Here is a 15,998-nt window from a genome sequence, read left to right as displayed (position 1 = left end):
AACCAAGCGATATCTGGAACAGGATCACCAACAATGACAGCTTTAAATGCTGCGGTAGTTTTCTTAACTATTGATTGATCTTTTAGTGCTTCTTTTATTTTAGGGCGTCGCAACTCTTTTTCAGCTAAAATAAAAGTAAACTATTGATTTGTAACGTTCAACAAAATAATCTTATATCCACTAAAAGCATGTAAATTAACAAAATTTGATGATATTTAAGAAAAAAGTGTTCAACAGAGAAAATAATCGATATCTTTGAACTGTATGAAAGTAAGCAATAGAAACACACTGACTGTTTGAACAATTAGAGGAAAATAGAATAAGAAAATACCAGGATGAGCAAGCTGCATCACATTTCCTAAAAAACTTATTTGAAACATAAACGATCTTGAAAAAGCAATCATTATTTCTTAATAATAATTATATCAAAGTTTTTGTTATATAACAGGAAATTTTGACTATAGAAATAATTAGAGCAATGAAAGAGCTAGGAGTACCAAATCAGTTGGTAAATTTATAAAAAAACTAACTCTTGAAAAAGTTGAATGTAGAGTAAGGATCTAGGGGAATTGTCTGAACCTTTTAAAATGAATAAATGACTGCGCCAGGAAGACCCTCTGTCACTAATCACAACCACCGATTCAATATAACAAATTAATGTAAACCCTTGCTTATGCTGACGATATTAATATTGTTGGGATAACGGAAAACGTTGTACGAGATGCGTATGCATTCCTAGTGAAAATGCAACATAACTGATACTAACATATTATCAACTGGTAACAAATATTCTGATTCGACTTAAGGTAATGGGAAAGACTTTATAATGTAGAGAAATTTTGGAACGAGAACTAATGCCTGCTTGCACCAACAGATCTTAAGCTTAAGATGTGCCTTAAGCTTACCTTTCGAAACATAATGCTTTGCACCATTGAGTATTAGATCAATTTTCAGCTTGCCACAATGATGTGCAAATCGAAAAAATCGTGTAAGAATCGAAAATTATGGTGCAACGTAAGTAAGATACAGTGCGCTGGAATAAGTGCTACCTCCCATATGAACTCATTTATTTTTAGCACATAAGCAAAATGCTCGGACAGGTCGATTTTTAAAATAATCATAGTATATTATGGCATCAATGTTTCGAACTTTACGCGATCCGTCTTCAGGTGACAGTCATAACTTTGATTTTTTTTAAATGGGAAAGTACTGATAAAAAAATGTATAATACTTGGGCAAAATTTCGGTCAAATGATTTTTAAAGCATTAATTTTTTTCGAATCCTGAGAAAATTAATGAGTATTTTTGATAAATTTAAACGCAAAATGAAAGATTGCATTATCACCGAGGGCCAAAAGTTCCTTAGAAGAAATAAAAAGTTTCTTTTGAATGATATATTTGAACTTAAAAATCATACTAAATTTTCTCTTCGTTTTCACCCCTGTAACTTATTAAAATAAACATTATAGAAGATTTTAGGGAATTTCGGCATTCAGTAATAATGTAATCTTTCATTCTGAGTTTAACTTTTTCAAAAGTTCTTATTAATTTTCTCATGATTATAAAAGAAATGAATGCATTTAAAAAGTATTGGGCCGGAATTTTGCGCCAGTATTATACATTTTTGTAATCAGTATTTCAAATGTTTTTAAATGAAGTGTCACATGATCTACTTTCATTTATTTTTTTGAAGGTATATGTACGTATTTTAGGTAGATGCTTGAGATAAGGCAAAAAACTGAACTTTAGAAGTCATAATAAGTTTTGGTGAGTTTTTCCCGAAAAGTGTTTCATTTTTTAGTTATTTCTCGTTGAAATATGCGATTTGGAATTTGACGAACAAGAACGTAATTTCCATGAGCTTCAATTTTACTTCTCCTAGGTCTATGACTAGACTATCATGAATATGCCATTTTTTTCGTTTTTTTTATAAGCTACATTTTTGATAACAACACTTTTCCCGCTAAAATTAGTTTTTGAGTTATTTTCAAAAAACCGCCTAAAAATGTGTTTTTTTTGTTGAAAAATAAACATTTTCACTCGTAAATAACTCGAAAAGTATTGATTTAGTTACAAAACTCTACAGAACAAAAGTTGATTAGTCAGTTTATCCATTTCCGGACTTACTCCTATATTTTTTCACCCCCCGAGAAGGGGCAACTTTCACCAACGCAAAGCAAAAACAACCAACAGCACAAGTCCAACTTTGAAGTGAAGGGAAGTAGAACCTAAATCCAAATTTTCATGCAATTCGGTATTTCACCTTCATTTACTGGGTTATGGGTACAATAGAAGATACTGAAGATAGCTATAGTAGTAGCGATATTTTCCGAGACTTTTTTGCTCTTGCAAATTCATTACTTACATCGCTAAAATTTATACCATCAAACATTTCTTGTTCAATGGCTAATATTGCTAGCCCAGGCCAGGCAATCTTTCTTGAAGCATTATTGCTCACCAAAAGCTACAGATACAGGCAATGTCAAAAGAATTCTTAGTGAAATGCTTACGTTTGAAAGGGTGGAGATTAAATTGTTTTAAAATATATATTGTAAAATACTTAAGGGGTCAGTATCATCAAGTAATGAAAATAACTTTAGCGCTTTAATGTTATTAAACAAATGATTAGAGTTTATATCCTTATTATTCTGAACTATCAGTCTTTCTTCAAGAACAAAACAACGTTTTAAAAGTTCGCTGTCACTTAATTTAAATATATATGTTTCGTGTGTACCTACATATTTATACCTAATCCTATTTAATTTCTCAACTTTTGTTTTAAATGATTTTTTTTCAGTTTTTGACCCTGGGTTGCGGCGCCCCTAAAGGATGGTGTCCATTGTACACATGGTAGCCCGTGTCCATTGTACACATGGTAGCGGGGGCCCTGTACTTTCCCATTCAAAAAAATCAAAGTTATGAGGGTCACCTGAAGAGGGGTTGCGTAAAGTTCGAAACATTGATGATATAATTTACTATGATTATTTTAAAAATCGACCTGTCCGAGCCTTTTGCTTATGTGCTAAAAATAAATAAGTTAATACAACACTTATTCCAGCGCACTGTATAAAGCGGCCCTATCTAAAAGCTGAGCTGGAGCTTAAGATTTGTTGGTGAAATCAGGCATAAAAGAGGCAAATGTCTTGAACAGAAAGAGAAAACAAACACAAACCACCTATTATCGTGAATATATATGTTTTCTGTAACAATAACTTACGTGTGACATCTAGAACTGCTTGCTGTACCACCTTTCCTACAGGATTACTCAAAATACATTGATACACGCCAGCGTCTTTCAATTCGAGCTTCTTGATCTCCAACTTGTACTCATCACCGTTTTGTGAGATATTCATTCTTAAGTTGCCATCTGGTTTCAGTTCTTTGCCGTCCAAAGTCCAAGTGGCCACTGGAGGAGGATTGGCGAAGCCTTTTACGATGTAAGTGATGTCGAGAGATTCCGGTCGGGAGCCGTCCTTCATGTTGGTTCCCAGAATCATAGGCTCAGCTGTGAGAGTTAGGGATGAATTATTTTTTGTTTTATATCTTGTTGCAAACATGAGAGTGTTGTTATGAGAGTGATTTAGTTGACTAAATGAAACATGTGTATAGAGTTGTAATATACATTTTTACAGACATGGAGTAAAAAAAGCTTATGAAACGTATAAAAGGTATATCTCAAAATTCACGTCCGAGCTTTGGGGACTTAGTTCAGGAGACTACAACAACCAATAGATACTTGTAAACTTTTGTATCATTTTATCTACAGTATATGTTTCCTACATTTAAAATCTTCTCCAACACTTTACTTTAAAAACTATTCACCCTTCTTCTTGTTTTTCTTGTGTACGGTTCACACTCCCTTTATGAAGATAATTGACTTATTCCAGTAGTGTAGGAAACAGAGGTTGAACCTTGCAAAATGGACACAAGTCCGGTTTTATTTTTTTTCTGGTATATCAACGGGTGCTTATTATGGGACTAACTTTTTCTTAAAAAAATTCGCTCCGGAACCCTCCTTTTCACCCCTTGAAAGGGGGTAATTTGTGGTTTTTGCGGAACGTAGCCCTTCCTGTACCTTTTGCAAAAAATTTATTTTATAGAAATATGAAGAAAACTATTTTTTCTACGATTTATTTCCCAACAGCATATGTCTATCACCCACCGTTTATCTAGTTTTTGATGCCAAAGACAGAGGAACATCATAACAGGACAGAAGCCATAAATCAGCTGCATGGAGAAAAGAATATAACCCAGATCTATGTTTTGTCTCAAAAGATACCAATGACAGACCACTAACAACTGCGAGAAGTGTCCTTGCAGACTTCCCACATACTCAACATCGTCCGGTGCTTATCACCATCGGAATATCAATTCCAATAATTAGATCATATCCTCGACCCAGGTGGAATCTTAGAAAAGCAAACTGGAAGAAGTTCTCTGAACAACTAGACCGGACCTTGAGCTGGGTCCCTCCAACCAGCAAACATTATGAGAGGTTTGTGGGCGCAGTAATAAGCACTGCCAAGAAAAACCATCCCTAGGGGGTATCGCAAAGAATATGTGCCTGGATGGACTGAAACATGTGAAGACTTATACACGAAGTTTCTCGAAAGTGGTGACCGGGAAATAGCCGATGAGCTTTTACACAACATCGATACGGCTAGACGCCAAAAATGGATAAAGACTGTCGAAAACCTTGACTTCAAAAAATCAAGCCGGCAGGCATGGTCCTTGTTGCGGAAAATTGGAGGAGCTAACCAGCTGGAATCCAGAGAGTCTAAAATGTCTCCTAACAAGGTTGCCTCCCATATAGTATCTCTATCCAGAGCTCCACGAGATCGAACACATACTACCAACGTGAAAAGAGACTTAAGGGCATTAAAACAAATGAACAGAACGAACTCCGAATATTCAGCAAGAATATTTATTTCTGAAATCACACATGCGCTGAAAGAAATGGAATCAGGTAAAGCACCTGGGTTTGATGGTATCCATCCAGAGTTCTTGATACACAGTGGTGCATACACGAAACAGTGGCTTGCAATGTTCTTTAATGATATACTTCAGTCAGGTAACATTCCTTTCTCACTTAAGCGAACAAAGATAATTGCAATTCCGAAACCGGGCAAATCAAACGATAAGCCAGAAAACTACCGCCCCATAGCTCTACTCAGCATGGTATATAAACTATTAGAAAAGCTTCTCCTCAACAGAATTAGTCACAGGATACTAGAAACTGTCCCCATTGAACAAGCTGGCTTCCGCCCTCATCGAAGCTGTACGGACCAAGTGATGTCATTAACAACTTTTATAGAAGCTAGTTTTCAAAAGAAACAAAAGACAGCAACAGTATTTATAGATCTAACAGCAGCATATGATACTGTTTGGAGACAGGGATTAATATATAAACTGGCCCGCATTATCCCCTGCAGAAAGATAATTAACCTCATTGACAACATGCTGACCAACAGAGCCTTCCAGGTTATAATGGGAAAGGAGACGAGTAGACAGATGAAAATTAACAATGGTCTTCCACAGGGTTCTGTCCTTGCCCCTTTACTTTTCAGCCTCTATATTGCTGACATGCCTGAAACCGAATCTCGGAAGTTTGGATATGCTGATGACTGGACCCTTGCAACAAGCCACCAATCTTTAGAAACTACAGAAATTACTCTCACGAATGACTTATCCATCCTCAGCGAATACCTTAAGAAATGGAGACTACAGCCAAGTACTACAAAAACTGAAGTATCAGCTTTTCATCTAAACAACAAGTTGGCAAACAGAGAATTACAAGCTGTTAAAACACAATAAATACCCGAAATACCTTGGGGTTACTCTGAACAGAACGCTCACATTCAGAGAACACCTGACGAAAACAGCAGCAAAATTGAAAACACGCAACAATATAATACAGAAACTCTGCGGCACTACATGGGGGTCCACAGCATCAACATTAAGATCCTCTGCTCTTGGCCTGATATATCCGGTGGCAGAATACTGTGCTCCAGTGTGGCTAAATAGCAGGCATACCCACCTGGTCGACACCCAACTAAACCGTACTATGCGTATGATAACAGGCACAATTAAGCCCACCCCTACAATGTGGCTACCTACCCTTAGTAATATAGCACCACCCAACCTACGCCGCGAACATGCATTGGTTAAAGAATATAACAAAATAATGGACAGTCGCCAGCTTCTAGTCCACAACGACATCCCCGATATTCTTGGAAACCGTCTCCGATCCAGGTTACCCCCTCTACAATCTGCTCAAGCGCTGCAGCAATCCAACTTTGACTTAAATACCCGATGGAGAGAAGATTGGGAAAGTAGGACAGATCCGCATTACCATAGTCTACCGGACATCATAGGGAAACCTGGCGAATTTGAACGTCCCCGTAAGATTTGGGCAGCCCTTAATCGAATTCGAACAAACTATGGAAGATGCGCCGACTCCCTCCACAGATGGGGTAAACTCCCCTCGCCTTCTTGTGACTGCGGCGCTGCAAGACAGACGATCAGTCACATTGTTCAGGACTGCCCACGCAGAGCATACACAGGCGACCCTATAGACTTTGTAATGGCAACCGAAGGGTCAATCGAATATATAAAAAAATTGGACATCTGTTTGTGATGCATTGTATAATGCATAAATCTAAATATATTCTGTGATATACTTAAGCCATACGCTAAATAAATAGTGGGGGTGGGGCCCCAAACTTGACAAGTTTTTAAAAAAGATGTTTAAAAAAAAAAATATTTTTCCCTAACTGTAATGGAAATTAAGAAGAAATCCTGCGGCAATTATTCACAAATAAGTGACTGATTTTTTGGTATAGTGTTCACTTAAGGGTAATTGCCCTTTTTTTCATTACAGGGTGTTACATTTTAAAAAACCCCCTTTTATACCATCTGAACCGTTTATGCTAGAGTAAAAATACTTTCAGCGATTACCCATGTACTGGTGCTATTTACAAATTTGTATAATGCACCCCCATTTTTTCCCCGAAGCCACCCCAAAAAAGAAGAATTAATAAAGAAAGTGATTTTCTTGGAATCCTTCACACATAATGCCCTTTATTAATATACTTAATATATCATTTTGTGCACTTTATTATTACCCAAGCATGGACACCAAAAGCGATTTCCTAGTGCAACCCCTGTAGCCAAAAAAAAAAAATAAATAAAATGGGGGATTGAAAAAAAATTCTTTTTTTTTCTTTTTGATCCATATGGGCATATGCTTCATCAATAGTGTTTTTCAAAAATATATATGGTTATTGCAACATCCCTGTGGAAACCACCCCTATCCTTGAAAATATACTGCAGAAACTACCCCTATCCCTTGGCGAGCATATTTTTACGATTTTCTCATTACCTATGCATTCTTCTTAAATAAAGCTTACACAAGGTTAAAGACCACTATTTACTCTAAAAATTAGGTCCTATTCATTTTTTTCGTATAAGCAACCGTTACGGCACAGTGGCGCCGTAAACTTCAGATATGCTTTGGCGGGATCAAGCTTTTGTTTTTTTTTCGTGACCTGTTCGTTTTATTAATAAAGTACTTATGTAAAATAAAACAACACAGTGTAACTTACAAATTATGACCTATGCAAATTTTACATTCTTTGCGCCCCAAAGCCACAGTGGTGGCCCAAAATCAATTTTTGCGTATTTTCGCCACCAACACGCATTTCATTGCATTAATGCTACCTTAATAGCACAATATTCACCCTTAGTGGTCGCTAAGCAGTGACTGATCCAGGGAGGGGTGACGGATCCAGGGAGGGGTATATTAATATTTTTATAAGAATGGCGTACTTTTATGCTTTAGCGACAGTGGCGGATCCAGCATCGTTAAGAGGGGGGTGTCAATTGGCTAAATTTCTATAAAAATAAAGGAATATTTTTATGATCTTTAAATATAATATCACTTGGTTTGAGAGGGGAGTGATTGCCCCCATCACCCCTCCCTGGATCCGCCACTGCTTAGCGACCACTTAAGGGTGAATGTTGTGCTATTAAGGTAGCATTAATGCAATATATTGCGTGTAGGTGGCGAAAATATGCAAAAATTGATTTTGGGCCACCACTGTGGCTTTGGGTCGCAAAGAATGTAAAATGTGCATAGGTCATAATTTGTAGGTTACACTGTGTTGTTTTATTTTACATAAGCTCTTTATTAATAAAACGAACACGTGACGAAAAAAAAACAAAAGCTATAGCCCGCCAAAGCATATCTGAAGTTTACGGCGCCACTGTGCCGTAACGGTTGCTTATACGAAAAAAAAATGAATAGGACCTAATTTTTAGAGTAAATAGTGGTCGTTAACCTTGTATAAGTTTTGTTTAAAAAGAATGCATAGGTAATTATAAAATCGTAAAAACATGCTCGCCAAGGGATAGGGGTAGTTTCTGCAGTATATTTTCAAGGATAGGGGTGGTTTCCGCAGGGATGTTGCAATAACCATATATATTTTTGAAAAACACTATTGATCAAGCATATGCCCATATGGACCAAAAAGCAAAAAAAAATTTTTTTTCAACCCCCCATTTTATTTATTCTTTTTGGCTACAGGGTTTGCACTAGGAAATCACTTTTGGTGTCCATGCATGGGTAATAATAACGTGCACAAAATGATATATGAAGTATATTAATAAAGGGCATAGTGTGTGAAGGATTCCAAGAAAATCACTTTCTTTATTAATTCTTCTTTTTTTGGGGTGGTTCCGGGGAAAAAATGAGGGTACATTATACAAATTTGTAAATAGCACCAATACATGGGTAATCGCTGAAAGTATTTTTACTCTAGCATAAACGGTTCAGATGGTATAAAAAGGGGTTTTTTTAAAATGTAACACCCTGTAATTAAAAAAAGGGCAATTACCCTTAAGTGAAACCTATACCAAAATATCAGTCACTTTTGTGAATAATTGCCGCAGGATTTCTTCTTAATTTCCATTACAGTTAGGGAAAATTTTTTTTAAAACATCTTTTTTAAAAACTTGTCAACTTTGGGGCCCCACCCCCACTAAACGGTGGGTGATAGACATATGATGTTGGGAAGTAAATCGTAGACAATATAGTCTTCTTCATATTTCTATAAAAGAAATTTTTTGCAAAAGGTACAGGAAGGGCTACGTTCCGCAAAAACCACAAATTACCCCTTTTAAAGGGGTGAAAAGGGGGGTTCCGGGACGAAATTTTTTAAGAAAAAATTAGTCTTATAATAAGCACCTCTTGATATACCAGAAAAAAAAATAAAACCGGACTTGTGTCCATTTTGCAAGGTTCAACCTCTGTTTCCTACACTACAGATACAGTTGAGTCCCTGAATCTTTACCCGTGCGTCATCATTTAAAACATACGAAATAAGTCGACGATAAGTCGGAAATTGAATTTACTAAACGCAACATCAAGTCACTTACTGTCACTTGTTGTTGCGTTTAGTAAATTTCAATTTCCGACTTATCATCGACTTATTTCGTATGCTATAAATGATGACGCACGGGTAAAGATTCAGGAGCTCAACTGTACCTACGGTATCATAAGGATTAAGCTTTGGTAGGTTGCCCAAGTTATCGAGCCTAGGTGACCTAGTACATCGGAGTATTTTCCAAAAATTTTTTTACGCATCTGGGTCTTGAAAGCAGTAGACTCAGCTGTTTTATGTCCTATAAAAAGTTCTTTAGAATGGCTGCAGTAATAGAAACAATAGTATGTATCGTTTGGGTAATTTCCATTCTCCGTTTTCTCTTTATTTGTATCTTAGATGTTTGCATTTGCCGATCTGCTTGTAGTAGTTAACATGCAGATTATTGTTGTTAGTTATCGCTACACCAATCAGTGTTGTTTGTCTAGTTGGTTTATCAACTACTATTAGATTCGGTCTATTATGTGCCATGTTAGTTGTTCAATAAGTACAGTATAGTACCGCTTGTAGTTGTCACGTTCAAGTATTCTGTCAGGGACGCATTGATAATAAGGGAGATGATCGGATTGGAGAAGTCCTAGTTCATTGGCTACTTCTTGGTCAATAATCTTTCCTATTGAGTTAATGCGTTCTTTATAATCAGTTCCGATAAACTCGTGGAAGTTTAGTTACCCGTTCTAAGACGTTTTATTATTATAAATACATAAGTCTATTTTTTAATAATAACGAAAAGGGTTGGAAAATGTTTCGTCCTTATTGTTCAATTGATTGTATTTTCCTGAACTAAGACATTTTATATAGGTGGGATAATAATGTTGATCTACTACTTATGGATATGTAATGATTATAACATACTAAGAGGTTACTTCAGTTTGCTAAAAGAAAGCATAAAATAAAAAAGAACTTAACTAGGTACAAATTTATGTATGTGTAATAATATTTGGATCCAATGAGGTTTGGATGAACTTCCTTTCTAACTACCTTCCGGAAATCATCGCTTAAATGCTATAAAATGGTATTTTTAAGCGCAGGATGTTTAATCATTAAACATTAACAAAAAAAAAAAACAAGTATATCGAAAGTATTACATCATTTTTAGGATTAGTAGAAAGAATATGTTAGATATAGACTTACCTTCTATAATTAATTATAGTGCTGCGGAAGTGTGTTAGAGACCAAGCTGGAAGCATGCCTACAATATGCGAATTTAGTCACGTACACAAGGTTTTAATTGTATGTTATTAATTGTTTATTTGATAATTGTTTTAAATTATTCAAAAATGTACTAGAAATCATTTTATTTTAAAATTCTGAAGATTATATAAACATTGTTACTTTCTGGTTCATCTTGACGCAATCTTAATAGCGGATACAACAGAAACAATCGATGTAGGTAAAGAATAAAAAAATAAACATCGAATATACAGGGTAGCCGGAAAATCCCTTTACAGTTATAATAATAGTTTTTCAACACCACGCCAATGTTACCTTTGTTGTTTTTTTTTTCAACACCAGCTTTGTTGTTCGTTTCCATAGCTTTCTGTTATTTGTCAACTTCTTCCAGTCTATTATTGCCTTTACTTTTAGATCTTCTACTACCGCTTCTCTCCATCGCTTTCGTGGTCTTCCTCTCTTTTTTTTATAATCTGTTACTCTCCATGCTATTTTCTTTACCACTCTGTCATAGTTCATTCTTTCTATATAGCCCAGTCACTGCAACCTTCTTGATTTTATTACGCTATCTATTTGTGGTTCTTTGTAAATATTATAAACTTCGTCATGTGTTCTTCTTATACACCCATTCTCTGTTCTCTTCCCTCCTAATATTCTTCTGAGTATTTTGTTTCCCCATCTTCTTACTGTCTATTTTGTTGTTTGGTTGAGTATTCAGGTCTCACATCCTATGTTGCTCTTGGTCTTATTATAGTCTTGTAAATCCTAAATTTCTTATTCCATGAGAGCTCAGAGAACTGCTAACACTTTATTCTCAACAAGATGTCAATCCATCCCATTTTGTTTTCACTGTCCACAACCGAGTGAATGAAATCTTTCCACACCGATAGATTGGACGAGGTTCTCCAAAATGTCCTATACCAATGCCTTGGCCTCCAAGAAGTCCAGATTTGACATCGTCGGAAAATGCAGTGTGGTGTTTCATTCAAGAGAGGAGGTTAGAACATGTTTCCAATTAGGACTTGCGAAACGGAGTTCGCCAAGCTTTTACATCAGCTGCTCCGGACATGAGCCGGATGAACATACGACCATGGCGTCGGATCAAGTTGTGTTGCGACAATAGATGTAAGCATGCCAATGTTTTGGATAAATAAATAATAATCAATAAGTAACTCACAAACAAAATTATGTTATTATTTTTTCACTGTGTAGTATAACAAAAACAATTCATTGATGTAAAAGGACTTTCCGACCACCCTATAGATATGAAAATTATTGATTTTGAAATGCCAAAACAGCGATGTTGACTGGAGCGTTTCAAGACTATAAACATTACCAAAAGCTAACACTACCCGTTCATTTCGGAATTTCATGAAAATTCTTTCGCTTCATTCTTAAATTAGTTCCCACATAATAATGCTGTGCCAGAGCCATCGAGCAAAAAATTCTTTGAATATATTGAACTTGCTCCATTACCATAAAATTCATTTTATGATTTTATAACATTATTACAGGAATGAGCAAAAAGTTTCCTAATAAACTATTAACTTTCATTAACAATTGCTTGTTTGTTTTTACATATATTTTTCTACATTATACAATATTTATTCTAGGCAGCAATGGGAGACTTAGAAAAAGAAATAAAACGTGTTTGCTAACATTATTTGATAAAATCGAGAACGCGAGTGAAAATGAATCACTGATAGATATGAATACCCTTTAGATCCAGAGCTGAATAAAATGCAAAGTGATTCATAGTCTGATGATTGCTACGAACCAATGACCAACAATTGCAACTTCAAATTAATAAGATTCATCTGTGGCCGAAGACGAAGACTCCTCTTACATTTTACGTTATTAGGTATGTCCACGAGCCAAAGATGTTAAATGCAAAAGTGGTAAAAATTGTAAAATAATTTTTTTTTGAAAATATCAAAATACCTTTTATTTTCAACGTGGAATGAAGTTAACACTTCTGTTGTATGTAGGCATATGAATTTATTTAAAAATCCTTAAAATTTATCCACGAAGGAGTGGAAGTACAAAACGTTTTCGGTCAGACTGACCATCATCAGTGTAAACGTCCAGTGTACAAGTAATTGACTCTAGCCCTCTTCAATAGGTATAAAAACCTCTAAAATACATTACTGTTACATTCTATATTAAAAACTGGTCGACATTAAGTCGATGTCTTAAGATTTAAAGATCACATGTGAATGTATTTCATCCTTGCTCGAAAATTGCACAAGGTAAGTACTTGTGTTCAGGTGAGAGGTTACGAACCAACAACCAACAGTTTTAAGGATTTTTTAATAAATTCATATGCCTACATACAACAGAAGTGTTTACTTCATTCCACGTTGTTATATTGAAGGTATACAGCCAACTACAGGGTTTACCCCCTTTTTAAAGTTTTACCTTTTATTTTGTTTAGGTACGTAATAGGTTTATTATGTTACCTAATAATCAGTGTCAATAAAGTTTTTAATTAAATGTTATAAATGATTTGATGACAATTTTTATGTTATTATTTTAATAAAAATATTTTATGACTAATAAAAAGTAGAAAAAAGTGAATTATAGTAGGTTTTCTTGAAAAAAAAAGCAATACAAAAAACGAGTAATTAAGTCATAACAAACAAGCACGTGTAACGCAGGGTTAAGGGCACTCAACAATATTTAGAATAGTCAAAACAACCATGATTAGAAAGGCAAATGGAAAGAGATAGAGAAATAATCAGGAAAATATTAAAATAAACAAGAGCAGGTCCAGTGACAAAAAAAAGGAAAGTCATTAAGCAGGACCCAAAGCTCAAATGCAGAAACAAGCTAAAAAATATTTATAATTTTCAACTTCTAGAAGATGCCTTTACTATTACATTATGTACGGTAAAGCACATAATTCTTCTTTTTTTACAAAGTTATTAGTAAATAAAATATGTAATGAGGATATTATTGGTTATATAGCAATAGTGGAAAATTATACATACAGTGTACTTGAAAGTAAGAGTGAAGTTAGACATTAATTTCTAATATATTTAAAACATGTTTTCTACCTTCAACGCCAGACAATCTTCCTGACATATCATCCACTAAGCTTCTTTGTCTTTTGGCTTTCTTAAGCAAATCTTCAGTTTCCTCGTCGATTTCTTCTTCGTATATTTTTTTTCCCTTCTGACTTTGCTGCCGTTCCAGAACTTTTTCTTCTTTCTGTTTCATAGAGCTATCGTCAATCTTTGAATCTTGAACTTCCTCTATAGTAGCCTTTATACCCTTCTTTGGTCGTTTTTGATCTTTACTTAGATCAGTTTCGTCAGGTGTATGAGGCGGTTTAGTCAATTTTTCGTCTTCGATAATATCAATGTCTTCCTTAGTAGCTGAAATACCCCGTTTAAGTTTCTTATTTTGTTCGATTTCAGAAAGTTTTCTTTGTTTGGGTGTAAGACCATCATCTTTGTCTAAAACTTCAATATCTTCTTTACTAGCAGCTACTGCCTTTTTGGTCTTCTTTTCAAGACTCTTTTCTTCAACTGGTGTCGGTTCTGACTTTATTTCCTCCGTAATTTCTTCGATTGTCAGAGACATACCATGTTTACGTTTCGGTTTTGTTACTTCCTTCTCTTCAATAGCTTTTGATTTATTTTTCGCTGCATCTAGTTCAATATGTTCTGCTTCTTCAACTTTCCCTGAGTTAGCTCTTTTCAAAGGTACTGGAGATTGCGGTTCCTCAATTATAGGTTCTGGAGATTTCACTTCTGCTTCTTTGACTTCGATCGACTCTTTAGAACCTAGGATTTGTGTAAAAAGTTATTGTGTTTTCTTTGTTAAAGAATAGTGTATGTGTTTGATAAATAAAGTTAAATTTGAGCAATGTTATATGATTGCTTTAATTAGAGAAGTAGCTCTAACAAAACAGCAAATATCTACATTGTAAGCTCTGAGCCATAACAGCAAAATACAAAAAGTATACTGTTGTGTGTATACCTGTTGACTACAAAAGGTAACTTTTACATAAAATTGTATAAAAATACTAGTTTTGTTGGGTGTTTGGAAAAAAATAAAAAATTAATGGTGATTAAGCAAGAAAAATTGGCATTTTGCTTAGATATACAGTACAGTACAAATATCTTGGGAATAAATAAAACCAGGTGGCCAAAAATCGAGAAAATCCAAGTAAACAATTATACTTTTGACCATTTTGGAAATGACGATCCCAGCTATTATAATGGTGTTGGTATTGTGGTGTTATGCAAGATCCTGGAACAGATCGTTAAATTTATTCGAGCCTACACTCCAACAGCTGATAAACCAGAATCAGATAGCAAATCTTTCTACGCGGAAATAAAACAAATGATGTCTCAAACTAACAAGGATAAAACTATTTTTATCCTAGGGGCCTTCAACGTAAAGATAGGCAAGGGAAGATCGCGATGACACTTTCGTGAACATATACTAGTGGATTAAGAAACGAAAGGGGAGGTAACCCAGTCTCATTCTGCCAGGAGGAAAAAGTTTTAAACTCTTACACGTAGTTCAAATAAGGCGCCTATTCACGTGGATATCTTCCCAAGACCACCCATGTGATCACAGAACGATAATGTCGGCCTGATAGTCAAGCTGGCTAGGTGGGAGAAGCGCTTTGATTTCACTGTGCGGTCGATCCCCGGTTAGGACACAAAAGTTTAATGTCTTTTCAAACATGAATAACCATTTTCAATTTCGTTGCAAAACGAAAATACAGCCGCACCATATTCTAGTCAAATCAGAGAGTGCACCAAGCACCTCTACCGGTTTCGAAACTTAGTAGTCTCTCATCAGGAGGCACATATGCTGCTCTCTCTGATCCAACCGAAACAAACCCCGGCGTGCAGTCACGGATTGCAACGAACGAAATGGCATAGATGCCCTAGCGGTAACTGCTAGCAAAAGACTAAGTTTTCACTCTAATGGCATGTAAAACAACATAATGTTACTCTACATCCCACCAGACTGAAAACAATGAGAACCTTCTCGGGAAGCCAATGGGATGCCTCGGAGGTGCAACCAGAGAAGGTTCCCATTGTTTTCAGTCTGATGGAATGTAGAGTAACATTATGTTGTTTTATATGCCATCAGAGTGAAAGCTTAGTTTTTATTAGCAGTTGCCGCTAGGGCATCTATGCCATTTCGTTCGTTGCAATCCGTGACTGTACGCCGGGGTTTGTTTTGGTTGGATCAGAGAGAGGCATATGTGCCTCCCCATGAGAGACTAATAAGTTTCGAAACCGGTAGAGGTGCTTGGTGCACTCTCTGATTGGACTAGAATATGGTGCGGCTGTATTTTCATTTTGCAACGAAATTGAAAATGGTTATTCATTTTTGATTTGCATCTTTACTCCGAGGTAC

At 35.6% G+C, this 15,998-nt stretch overlaps 1 protein-coding gene across 11 annotated transcripts in view; it reads right to left on the bottom strand.

Moving 5' to 3' along the window:
* The window catches only part of LOC114333136 (obscurin), a 615,016-nt gene that overhangs the window by 154,688 nt on the left and 444,330 nt on the right, over nucleotides 1–15,998 (bottom strand). For 9 of the 11 annotated variants that reach the window (XM_028283003.2, XM_028282967.2, XM_028282979.2 and 6 more), the window contains 3 exons: nucleotides 13,670–14,401; nucleotides 3,218–3,505; nucleotides 4–124 (listed from right to left, as the gene is read on the bottom strand). In XM_028283003.2, the coding sequence (XP_028138804.2) occupies nucleotides 4–124; nucleotides 3,218–3,505; nucleotides 13,670–14,401 (1,141 nt within the window). The remainder of the gene's footprint in view (nucleotides 1–3; nucleotides 125–3,217; nucleotides 3,506–13,669; nucleotides 14,402–15,998) is intronic. The other 2 variants (XM_028283012.2, XM_028283020.2) reach the window with 1 other exon arrangement.

This window comes from Diabrotica virgifera, chromosome 1, assembly GCF_917563875.1.
Source record: "Diabrotica virgifera virgifera chromosome 1, PGI_DIABVI_V3a".
Lineage (NCBI taxonomy): Eukaryota > Metazoa > Arthropoda > Insecta > Coleoptera > Chrysomelidae > Diabrotica > Diabrotica virgifera.
The sequence above is the reverse complement of the archived record's forward strand: the minus strand, read 5'-3'. Positions and strand labels throughout refer to the sequence as shown.